Raw genomic sequence first — 13,092 nt, 5'->3', positions numbered from 1 at the left:
TTCCTCTCCACATCAGACAAACGACCTCCCTCCTCAGCTTCACAAAGGAACTGAAGACATGGCTTTATTAAGAACAACTGGTGAACGCTACACTTCCCCCCCCCCCGTCCCTCCCACCCAGCGCCTTGAGACTCGAATGGGTGAGTAGTTGCGCTTTACACGCTCTGATTAATTGATTGATTAACTATATGGTTACATGACCATGTTTCTTACGAATGTTATTTTTATAGTGGTGCCCTCTAGTGGCTGTTCTGAGCATTAAAGTTAAGATACTACACTATTCATTGCACTCGCCCCATAATGCTTTGTGGGGCATTCCTTTTAAAAACATTTTTGCCCATAACTCACTGCACAATGTGCTCTTTCTGTCTAGGTTGTTTCTGGGTCCCGAAACTAGATTGGGGGGACCCCAAAATATTAATATAAAAAATACAACAAATAATGGCAATATTGTCATTTTTTGCTGAAGGCAGAGGAAGAAGGTAATAGAAGAGCTTTAGTTATATGCAGGGCTACTGGTATTATGAGGCAGAGAAGACCAAATTATGCGGCAGGGTTGACCAATTTATGTAGCAAGAAAAGTTCAGTTATGCCAATAGCTCTAACTCAAGCAAATGCGAGACCTATCGCATTGCAAATGCTTGTCTCTGTTTTGTGGCTGGATTTCAGCTGCAAAACATTGACAATTCCCACACTAAGTTTCTGCCTGAAAGAGATGCCTACAACACGCCTCTTCCAAATAGCGATTCCTTGTGACATTGCAAGGCCATTTTAGGTGTCTATAAATATTGACCAACTTCTAAAATGGCTTTAGTGCATTGTAAAAAGAGTTTTACTGCCATTAAAAGCAATTTGGGCTGTTAGCATCCTCAAGGCCAGCACGTAGACTGTGGTAAAGAGATAAATGCCACCTTCTCCGTTGGCAACGAGCCAAAATTTAATTCAATGAGCCAGCTTATCAGGCAATGACTGCTGGTGCCATCATAAGAAACCTGCTAGTTGTGACTGATTTTTAGCAGAAACCTTTTCACTCTCACTTAGTTTGAATCCGCTTCTCTGTGAGCACTAATCTTTACTGTATATAACTCCAACTGTATATTTCCTCCTTGCATGATGATCATGTCGAAGTGTTTCAAATAGAGATATTAAGCTGCCATGTTCTGTAGTATGGATTTTTGACACATATTCAATTTACGCCCTTGGCGGTCAGTCTGGTTAGTTCACAACAGATCGGCATCGTTGTCAGAGTAGATGAACTCAGATATTTGATACACCGAACAAAATGCTCCCTCTCCGGGACACTTGAGCTGGTCATTTAAAATGTAATCCCCTCCTCGTCTGGTACTGAAGTGCACTTTGTACCTCAGTTTGCCTCTCACGTGCCAGTGACGTCACGGGAACTACTCTGGGCAAACAGCGCCTCATTCATGAAGGCAGAATGCGTTGTGAGTTCAAGAGGTTATTTTACTGCATATCAGCAGCTCGGTTGTTTACCTTATTGCATCAGCACTTACGGTGGCGAATGGGAGGTGCCAAGTAGACTCTGCACACACTTTTCCCTCTGGAACCCAGTCCAGGTCTTGCGCTCTACGGCTCTGATTAGTTTTCCTTTGCTAGTCAGAGGCACATGTCAGTCTGTTGGGCTCACTAACTGCGGGGCTCGGAGGTGCAGGGATCATGCAGGGGCTCGTGGACATGGTGCCAGGCAGGGTGCGTGCGCTCTTCGCTGACCTGCACGTGGACCCGCTCGCGCTCTCTGCCCTAGTCTGCTGTTCCGCCCTGTCCCTGGCCCTGTTGAAATGGATGGGTCAGAAGAAAATACTAAAGAAGATGGAGCGGGCCAGGCGGCGGAGGGACGAGGCGTTGCGCAAGATGGAGATGGCGGTGCACCGGTTCAAACAGCAGGTACTGCTAACGTCTGTATCTCTTGCAAGTAGCTGCTCCCACGAGACCTGAAAGCTTATGGTTTTAGTTGTTGGCCGAACGGAAGAGAAGCGAATTTAACGTGCTTTCAGGTGTGATACACTTTGGCACAGATGTTTCTGCATTATGAAAAACATGACTCTAAGGCCGGATTGCTTTAGTTGTGCGGTTTTAACTTTTATAGTTAACTCAGTGGGGTGAGATCCTTGGTGTGTGAAGAGATCTGCTGATTAATCCCAATGTCCAAGCCCGGTAGGGCCAACGCTGTTGTTCATCCGTCTAAGGTTCATATAAATAAGTACTGCTAGACGTTTTATCCATGGTGTGGTCTCCCTTAACCCTTTGCCTCCCTTTCCCAGGTTGTTGGTGTGTACTGGACTCTGTTTTTGCTGTTTTTGTTACTCTGGGCACTTTACCACTGCTAAGGTGCAAGTGCTCCTATACAAAATGTGTATGTAATTGGCTTATCCATGATTGGCATATTTGATTTATTAGTAAGTCCCTAGTGAAGTGCACTTGAGGTGCCAGGGCTTGTAAATCAAATGCTACTAGTGGGCCCGTAGCACTGGTTGTGCCACCCACATAAGTAGCTCTGTAATCATGTCTCAGACCTGCCACTGCAGTGTCTGTGTGTGCAGCTTTAAACTGTAAATCTGACTTGGCAAGTTTACCCACTTGAACGCCCTAAACCTTCCCTTTTCTTACATGTAAGACACCCTTAAGGTAGGCCCTGGTAGCCCCAAAGGCAGGGTGCAGTGTATGGTTAAGGTAGGACACATAGTAATGTGTTTTATATGTCCTGACAGTGAAATATTGCTAAATTCGTTTTTCACTGTTGGAAGGCCTGTCCCTCTCATAGGTTAACATGGGGGCTACCTTTAAATCTGATTAAAGTGTAGATTCCCTTTGGGAGTGGATAGACATGTGGAGTTTGGGGTCTCTGAGCTCACAATTCGAAGATACATCTTTTAGTAAAGTTGATTTTAAGATTGTGTGTTTTAAAATGCCACTTTTAGAAAGCGAGCATTTTCTTGCTTAAACAATTTCTGTGACTCCGCCTGTTTGTGGATTCCCTGTCTGGGCCAGTTTGACAGTTGGGCTGGTTGCACCTCTCACTAGGCAGTGACACAAAGGGAGCTGGGGTGTAGTCTGCATTTCCTGATGAGCCATCTGTGCTAAGAGAGGCTGTGCCTGCCCTCACACAATGCAGTCTCCAACCCCCTGGTGAGTGTCTGGGGCCTGGCCTGTGCAAGGCAGGATTTCACATTTAAGAGAGACGTTGCTTTGAAGTAGGCCTACTTCAAAGGAGACATTGGGTATAAGAAGGGCACCCAAAACCACAGACTTTAGAACACTTCTGGAAACCAAGAGGAACCTCTGACTGGAGAAGAGCTGAGGAAGAAGAGCTGCCCTGCTTGTGACTTTGCTTTGTGGAGCTATCCTGCATTTGCTGCTTCTGCCAGAGTAAAGAGGGCAAAGACTGGACTTTGTGTGCCTTCCATCTTGTGAAGATCTCCAAGGGCTTGATTTAGAGCTTGCCTCCTATTGTTTGAAGTCTCAGGGACAGCAAAGACTTCTCTCTGCCAGCACCTGGAGTCTCTGGAGAGACTCCTGCTCTGCCAAGTGGTGCCCCTCCAGTTCCTGGGACTTTGAAAGGAGAAGCCGGCAGCCTAAGAGGAATAAATCTACGGACAGGACGCCGTGCGGGGAAAAGATCGCTGCGACTCCGATTTGCAGCTGAAACATCTTCGCTCGCCTGCAACGCGGCCGGAAGACCGACGCACGGAGCTGGGGAAAAAGACACGAAGCATCGCTGACGGAGGCTAACGAGATCGTAACCCACCCTGCGTGGTTTTTGGATCATCGTGCGGCTGGATTTCCGACGCAAACACCGATGGACGTGTAAAAACAACACAAGGCCTGCCCGGACCCGAGAGTGCTGGCCGGATCGACGCATCGCTCTCCTGTGGAGAGAAGAAACAACGCGCCCGACCCGACGAAAGGAGAAACAACGCAGGGTCTCGCTCGTGAGTGAAATCGGCGCATCGCAAGCCCTTTTCTGATGCACGCTCGCCCGTGCAAGGTTATTTTTGACGCACCCAAGGTACAGCGTTAGTGTGCGTTTAAAACTACATGAAGTCTCCTTTTGCTTTTTAATTGATAACTTGACTGGTGTATTGTGAATTTTTGTCGTTTTGGTCTTGTTTTGTTTAGATAAATATTTTCTATTTTTCTAAACCTGTGTTGTGTCATTTTGTAGTGTTTTCATTGATTTACTGTGTGTGTTGGTACAAATACTTTACACCTAGCATTCTGAAGTTAAGCCTGCTGCTCGTGCCAAGCTACCAAAGGGGTTAGCGGGGGTTAGCTGAGGGTGATTCTCTTTTTACCTTGACTAGAGTGAGGGTCCTTGCTTAGACAGGGGGTAACCTGACTGCCAACCAAAGACCCCATTTCTAACAAGTACCAAGTTTGACTTGCTAGTGATAATTATTAATTGAACACAAAAAAGTTTTTAGGTATTGCAGGTCCGAGTGATAGTAATACAGAAATTACTCTAATAGATATGTTTAAATGCCTTATGCCTATGTATTGACAATTGTGGATGGGATTTTCACAGTTGTTAACTGAAATGCCCGAAAATATAAACATATAATATGCAATCATTTGATAGAAACATGCCAATGTTCTTTGAACCTCAAGATGCCACGAAACAAAGATAGTCACCAAGAAACACAGCTTCTTCTAAAAGAAAATGTAGCAAGGTGGCAGTATTCTGTAGTATGACTAAGGGGTCTTACCATGTAATACTAACACATTACCCAGAAGTGGTCCTCGTGGTCACACCAGTAAACCTTAGCTCAGTCCTGGTGGAGTGGCAAAGAGCAGTCAGTCAACTTTGAGGAACACGTGTAAAGCTTTTCACAACACCAATCTTAATTTAGACACCAAAACAAACTTTGTATCTTAGGTACAACAGGAGGTGCAGATTTTTAAAGCATTTAAAATAGATGCACTTTTAGTTGTCAAAGAATACCATTGAAGTCAATAGGGGAAAGCACAGTATGCAATCAGTCACATGTGGGGTGAGTTCCATGGAACCCACCTTGAGTTAAGGTCTGAGATCAAGTTTCTATAGACAGAACCTCAGAGGTAGCTTTGCTATTTTTAGAAATGACCGGAAGCCACAAGTGCAGTCAATTAAAGATGCAGCACTCTGCAAAACCACACTTGGCGATAGAGTTGAAATCTACCTTCATAGAAAAGAAGCCTCTGGGGCCGAGGACCTGTATTCCAAAGCTGACACTCCACAACCACGTCTGGCGGCTTCGAGTGCAAAGGTGGCCTTGCACCTGTCAATCACGGGAGGGTCCAACAAAAAGATACTTTCCCACTTAGTAGAAGTCACCTTCTTCAGGCTGCAGGATGACTCCTGCTGGGAGTTGCACTGGAGTTGGTGACATCCAGGGACAGGTCAGTTACTGGGCTGGTGACCAACAAGCCTTGGCAGCTGCAAAAGTAATCCAAAGGTACTTCGTTGGCTGGAGGTCGGCAGGATTGGTGTAGCATCTCAAAACTTGGTGTGAGCCTCACTACAACTCCTGGGGTGCAGGTCAATGATTTTCTCCGGGCTCACTCAAGAGGGGCCCAACGAGTTGCATTTCTTGTGCCACAGCAAAACGATTCTTCTGCAGGTTGCAGGTGAGTGGTTCCACCAGTCAGGAGAGTCTGCTTCATTTTCTGGCGTTTTTTGCTGGAGCCAATGAGCTTTTGCTACAGGCACATGTCGAACATGCAGTTCCAGTATATGGTCTCCTGAGGGAACTTAGTAGTCCTCTCTTTGCTCTGCGGCAGAGTCCAAAGTCTTGTTGTCAGTGACGGCATCTTTCTGTGCCTCTTCTCATATTCAAAGTCAGAACTGAGGTTCTGGTGCCAGGGTGCTCCTTAAATCCTAGTTTGGGAGTGTTAGGTTTGAGCGACAGTGGCCAATGGGCTTATGGTCCCTGCGGTTTGTCTGCCCCTGAGGGGATGACTTCCTATTGGAGTACATCACTTTTCTAACAAGAACCCACTAATTCGGGGTTTGCCAAGATGGCAAACTTTCCTTGGGTGTACAGCCATCCTAACCTACCCTAAAGAGTGGATAGCCTATTGGAGGTGTACGCTTCCTGCATATTTAATTTTCCTTCCTGTCAGCCTGGACAGGGTGAGAAAGGTTTTGTCCTCGAGTGGAGGGACAGGAGATAACACATCAAGGGTAGTGAAAGCCTTGGAGGCTCTCTGCCTTGATTACTGTAAGCACCAGGCATCCTGAGAGGACTAAGGTGTGACCTCCTCCCTGCCGAGATCCTTTGTCTCCATCCTGAGGGAGGTGTTAGCACAACCAGCAGGAAGGCAGACTCTTGTCTTGGTGGCAAATGGCTTGCAGGGGCCAGCCAAAGCAAAAAAAAGCTGGCAAATTTGTGGGCATCCCCTAAGGACACAACCAGGGTAAATGCTAGCTAGTCCTGGGCACGAGAATCGTGCTCAGGGTTAAAAAGCACAATGTTTGACACCAAACATGGGGGAAATCAGTTGAGCCATCATGAAGCTAGACATCTGGGGTTTGCACAGGTGCCAGCCATGTTATCCTATGCTATCCTACGTTTTTAATGCTATCATAGGGTCATATATGCTCGTCCATATATGTCCTCACTCATAACACACTGCACCCTGCCTCCTGGGCTATAGGAAGCCTGCCTAGGGGTGACTGACCTGTACTATGGACAGTGAAGGGACTCCGCCTGCCCTTGATGTGGCCATAGTCGAACTCGAGCAAACAAGCTGCTCTTTCAGGCTGACATGGCAGCTCTGCAGGCTTTGCTTTTACTCGGGCCAAGCAGGATGGCACAATCAGTGCTGTAGTAGTCCTGGTGACCTCTTTACCATCCCTGCCCTGGATACCACTGGTACCAGTTACTAGGGCTTTACAGGGTTGGTTAAGTCCTTTCCGATTGGGTTTACAAAATCACTGAACAATTTAAGGGAAAGAGCACTGGCACTGAGGTCTGATTAGCAGGCCTCAGTGTACTTTCAGACCAAAACAAAAGCATCAGAAGTCTATATGTGGTTAAAACGTGAGGGGGGGGAGCATCTGCATATAGCCCAGTTTCTTACAGAAATACAGAGATAAAGAGCTAAATTTAAGATAGTACGAGACAAATTGGAGGCTGTGAATCAGTGCTGGAAGAAAGGGGCAAACACCGCATCCCATTGGCTATTATTTAGTTACATCAACATTGCATCCCAGCTACATAAAATTGTAACAATTATGACTCAGAGCAACATGTTGGCACCAGGGTGGAACTGGGGCAGAAAATAGGCCCGGGCGCTAACATGAAAGTGACCACATTTGTTACTTAGGTAGCTAAAAACATGGCCCTTGTTTGTAAATTGGGGCACAATTTAACTTGTACAGACATGCTGTGTAAGTATTTTGCAAGGTATGGAAGACCGCATGGATCTAAACCTACTGCAAGCAATGTTTGGTTTAATCTCAGAGAAATCAACAGCAAAGCAGGTCCAGCAGACCATAAACAGGCCCACAAACAGACGAAAAACCGTCCCGCTCACAGACTGATCAGTCAATCACTGCTTGATTGCCCTATATGCCTGTCCGACCATTGTTGGTTCATGCAGCAGCCTCTGCATGCTCTCACTGTGCTCCACAATGAGAAGCAGCAGAGGGCGCCTTTTTTGTTCTTTTCTGGCATACTGTACTTCACAAACAATATAATTTCTTTTGTGTGCAAGTGGAGCCATGGTGGGAAGCAGCTGCACACTGGAATTTCTCACCTGTGATTAAGTGCCTAGATACAGTTACAGATGAGAAGCAGGGCTCTACAAACCAACCTTATATTACGCCCAGCAGAGAATTAAAGGAAACGAGGATGTTCCCTTCAGTATCACTTCACAAGTTTCTAATATATAAACAGAATTTTATTAAGTACGTTTGACTTTCTCATGCTCTAGACCTCTGTAACATTTGTAGATCTCTGTACGCTAAGTAGAAATGCTAGGTTTGTCTAGGTACATAGCAATATTACTAATGCACATTTATGTAGCACACCGTACAAACTGATACTCAAGTGTTTATAATTCTATTGGAATGCATTATATCCACTGTTGAATGATGGAAGATTGAGTTAAAGCTTGCTAGGTTTCTTATGTATGTCTGTTAAAATGCATGGTGCATAAATAACTAAGCTATTTTTAGGATTGTATCTTTTTACCTCCAAGTAGAACAGTGATCTCTATAACAAATGTAATAGCCTGAACTCACTGGATACATGTAGACATCTGCAGCAGGTACATTAGCCATTCAAGCTATGTTATATCTGGCATCTATGGTGTAGTCCCTCTGAATTTTTGCCTTCTGACCTCCTGTTTTTCTGACTTCATTTTTGTTGCCTTTAACACTCTGTGCACTTTACAACTGCTGACCAGTGCTAAAGTGCATGTGCTCTCTCCCTAAAGCATGATAACATTTGCTTATCCGTAAATAGTATAGTTAATTTAAGGAGGAGATGTGTGCAAAAATAAGGTGGTGTGTCAATTTCTACGACGCCGCACAGATGCGTCATTTCTTTCCATGCTACAAGGGGTTTGCATCGTTTATTGGCACGCAGTCTTGGTTCCTTACTGCAATGCTGGGTATTTTGACGCCCAGGGACGATGTGGGGAAAGATTCTTGATGCGCTGGAAGAAGGCACAGGCGCTGTGTCAATCAGGTAGGCGATGAGTCAAATTTTCTGCCGCAATGCAGGCGCTTCGTCAACTTTTCCCTCAGGAAACCGGGATGTGTCATTCCGGTCAGCTGTGCGGCGATTTCTAAGTTGCAAGGCAGGCTTTGCATCGATTCCGGCAGGTGGTGCTTCGATTTTTGGCGCACAAGGAGGTTCCTGAAGAGATGAAGTCTTTTTGGTCCTGACACTTCAGAAAACAGGAGCCAAGCTCAATCTAAGCCATCGGAGAACACTTTTGGGTAAGGAAGAGTCCTTCTCAGCAAAGTCAAAGGCTAGCAAGGCAGCAGGGCAACAGCAGTCCTTCTCAGCAAAGCAGGCCAGATGAGTCCTTTGGGCAGCCAGGTAGTACCTCTAAACAGGATGCAGGTGTAGGTCCAGAAGTGTCTGAGTTGGTTGGGTCAAAGATCCAGTTTACATATCCAAAAATGCCTTTGAAGTGGGGGAGGCTTCAAAGAGTGGTTTTGAAGTGCACAAGTTTGCCTTTCAGTGCAGTGCTGTCTTCCAGGGTCCAAGGTAGGGGGTTTGGCAGTCCATTGTGTCAGGGCAGGCCACTGGCCTTTGAAATGTAAGTGTCAGGCCCTCCACCCTTCCAGCCCAGGAAGACCCATTCAATATGCAGATGAGTGCAGGTGTGACTTTGTGTCCTGTGTTTGTGGTTGTCTGGGTGAAATGCACAAGGGAGCTGTCAACCAACCCAGCCAAGACATTGATTGGGGACAGGCTGTAAGGCACAGATGTTTTTTAAGTGCAGAGAAATGCTCACTTTCTAAAAGTGGTATTTCTAAAATAGTAATATAAAATCCAACCTCACCAATAAGCAGGAGTTTCTATTACCATTCTGGCAATACTAAATATGACCTGGTTACTCCTTTCAGATCAGAATCTACCACTCAAAAAGTATATGAGGGCAGTCCTAATGCTAGTCTATGAAAGGAGCAGGCCTAACAGTAGTGGACAACGAATTTAGGAGTTTTTCACTACCAGGGCATATAAAAAAAACATAGGTACATGTTCTGCCTTTTACCCACATTGCACCCTGCCCTATGGGTTACCTATGGCCTACCTTAGTGGTGACTTATATGTAGAAAAAGGTGAGTTTAAGATTTGGCAAGTACTTTTAAATGCCAAGTCGAAGTAGCGGAGCCTGCATCTGCAGTTTTAAACTGCCATGTCGACCTGGCAAGTTAACCCTCTTTACCAGGCCCAAACCTTCCTTATTATTACAAATAAGTCACTCCTATGGTAGGCCCTGGTCAGCCCCAAGGGCAGGATGCAGTGTACTTAAAAAGTTGGACATGTACTCTTTAGTCTTGAATGCCCAGATAGTGAAAACCTCCTTAATTCGTTCTTCACTACTGCAAGGCCTATCTCTCCCATAGGTTAACATTGAGGTTACCTTATTACATTTTATAAGTCTAATTTCCAATTGGGAACAGATGGGACCCCCATGTTTTGGGTCTCTGAAATCACAACTTAAAAACACAAGGTATGGTGAAACCAGATTTTAAATTGTAATTCAGAAAATGCTACTTTTAGAAAGTTGGTATTCTTAAATCAGCTAGTGCCTTCTGCCTGTCTCTGAATACATGTCTGGGTGGGTGACAGCTGGGTTCTTGTGCAGTCCCTCCAGACAGACACACACAAAGGGAGCTTAGGTGTGACTGATGGACTATCAACAAACTGATGGCCAACCCTGGGCTGGTTAGGAGGGAGGAGCTGACACTTACACCTGAATGGGCTGTGTCCTGTGCCACAGAAAGGGATGCATAAACCCTTGGAATGTGTCTGGAGCAAGGGCAGGGGCTCGGTGCACTTCAAAGGCCTCTCTTTGAAGTCCCCCACACTTCAAAGGCACCACTAGGTATAAGGTTTGGACTTCTGACTCCGCCAAAACAGTCTACTTTTGGACCTGAGGGCATTCCTCTGGGAAGAAGGACTGTTGTGCAGCTGAAGGGACTGTCACTCTGGTAGACTCTGCTGGAGTCCTGCTCTGCTGTGCCTGCCCTGCTGCCGTCCTTGCCTGGGAGTTAGAAGGACTGGACCTGCATTTCTACATCGCCAGAAACAAAGTGACTCCAAGGGAATAATGGCTTGTCTGCTGTTCTAAAGTCTCAGTGTCACCAAAGACTTCACTCCACCTTGCAACAGCACCTGAACTTTGCATGCTGCAAGTCTTGCCCTGCCAAGTGTTGTCATTGCAGTCCAAGGCCCTTGCAAGTGGATATAATGTGCTGCAACTGTAAAATCCACACTTTGCCGTTGTTGCACCGGTCGGGCCCAACTCATCTCTCCTCAATGCCGACGCATCACCGAAATCGCTGAGGTCAAAGACATCACATCACCGGTTGGGCAGCTCATCAACACCCCATCTCCAACAGCACAGATAGGAACTGACGCATCACCTGGATCCGAAAGGATCAAATGCCGAAGCAACACCTCCTCTGCTCCTCGCATCGGGTCTTAGAAGTCGACGCATCTCTCCATCCAAGGTATTTTTTTAGCGGGACAAGGTTGGTCCCTGTATCCAACCCATGCTTCATTGCGGTTGGCCTGACCTTTCAGACTTAACCTGGTCTAGCGTGACAAGAGTGCCCCAGTTGGTGCTTTATGTTTCAAGCACTACGCTTTCATTTATTCTTCAGAAACTCATACCTCAACTTCTACTTATTGGATTTTGTTGTTGTGGTCTTGTTTTGTTCATTAAATTAAGATCTATTGTTTCAAAGGAGTTTTGGTATCTTTTTGTGTGGTGTTTTCACTGTTATACTGTTTGAAGTGTTGCACACATACTTTACAAATTGCCTCCTAAGTTAAACCTGACTGCTCTGCGCCAAGTTACCAGGGGGTGAGCACAGGTTAATTTGGGGTGTGTTGGTGACTTACTCTGACTGGGACTGTGGTTCCTGCTTGGACAGGGTGCATACCTCTGCCAACAGGAAACCCAATTTCTGACAAGCTAATTTGCAGCCTGTCTCTGACAACTGAGCAAGCTACAATAGCCCTCTTGTCACACTTTTACATGTTGCCAGTTTTGTTGGGAGCAGAATTTGCTGGAACAATGCATAGGCTGCCTGTCATGGCCTATGATACTCATGATACCACCCTCCTATCTCTGCCTCTCTTGACACCACCCCCCTTTCTGCCTCTGCCATCCATATCCCCAGTTTAAGAACTCCCAGAATAAAATGCTTCCATTTCCAGCACTGCCAGTTGTAGGATTGTAAAAAGTTGACATGTATGTTGCTCTACCTCGGCCAGAATTTCCTAGGGAATTTAAAGGAAGATTAGGAAAACACTGTGTACACAATCTGCAATATATAATCTTTTAATATTTTTTGGGGAAATAGGTTAAAATGTTTTGTAAAATTTCTAAATAAAATATATTCTGTCATATTTTAAAAAAATATTACAGTCATAAAGTAAGTTATAGGTTTCAGAATTTGCCTTCAACAAACATCCAGGGTGCATATTCTAGCTATAGAATACAGAATGTTGTGGGACACTAATATCGTAGACAGAAAATTAAGGTACAAAATATCGAAAAGTAAGTATGTATAGCTTTTCTGTACCTAATGCCACAATATGTTCCTCCGCAGTATATATGTCTTCAAGATACGTATATTTGAAGTTAAGAATATTACATCTATAGTTCTCATTACCTTTTCATAATATGCCCCTTGATATTTTGTCCATGATATTAGTATGCAAAGAAAATATTGCATGCAATATTCCAATATACAATCGATATTCTGAGGAGAATGCATGAAAAAGATCCCTTGCACATAGAGTCCATCTATCTTCTGTCCTGCCACAGCAGTTAGAGTCCCTACTTGGTCTCCAGCTTCACCCTGTGCTCTCAAATGAGAGTCCTTTTATTGAGGGCACCCGGCTTTGCCCCGTGTAATCAACAGGTTAGCATCAGAGGTACCACTGCCCTGAGGTCATGGCAGAACATGAATACCTCTGACCTATCGTCTTCACTCCTGTCTATTCACCATCTGTAGTCAATGTGTTATATGCCGTAGTGCAAGGAAGGAAATATGTCCCCTGGCCTCTCTTTGAACTGTGAAATACAGCAATAATAATGGTTCAGTGGGCCTCTCGTCCTTCTGGGCCACGGTGCCACTGCACCTGCTGCACTAATTGAAGCTACGTCCGGGTTGACTTTTTGTCGCTCCATAATCCCAGCGTTGAGTCATTGGATGCCATTTCTGCAAGCTGATCTGAATCTTCATACAGCTTATTTTCTACTAACATAGGGGATGGCATATCAGCCAGACCCTTGCCATGATGTATGCTCATCTGGTCACATCCTACTAGCTGTGTTTGTTTTCAGGCAGCAACATTAAGCCTTCCAGGACTTGAAGTTTCACTATTTCAGTTT

At 45.3% G+C, this 13,092-nt stretch overlaps 1 protein-coding gene across 1 annotated transcript in view; it reads left to right on the top strand.

Annotated features, from left to right (window-relative positions):
- The first annotated feature begins 1,478 nt into the window (after window positions 1–1,478).
- The window catches only part of LOC138293506 (vitamin D3 hydroxylase-associated protein-like), a 198,013-nt gene continuing 186,399 nt past the window's right edge, over window positions 1,479–13,092 (top strand). The window contains exon 1 of the mRNA XM_069232746.1: window positions 1,479–1,905. Within this exon, the coding sequence (XP_069088847.1) occupies window positions 1,678–1,905 (228 nt within the window). The 5' untranslated portion in view covers window positions 1,479–1,677. The remainder of the gene's footprint in view (window positions 1,906–13,092) is intronic.

This window comes from Pleurodeles waltl, chromosome 4_2, assembly GCF_031143425.1.
Source record: "Pleurodeles waltl isolate 20211129_DDA chromosome 4_2, aPleWal1.hap1.20221129, whole genome shotgun sequence".
Lineage (NCBI taxonomy): Eukaryota > Metazoa > Chordata > Amphibia > Caudata > Salamandridae > Pleurodeles > Pleurodeles waltl.
The sequence above is the reverse complement of the archived record's forward strand: the minus strand, read 5'-3'. Positions and strand labels throughout refer to the sequence as shown.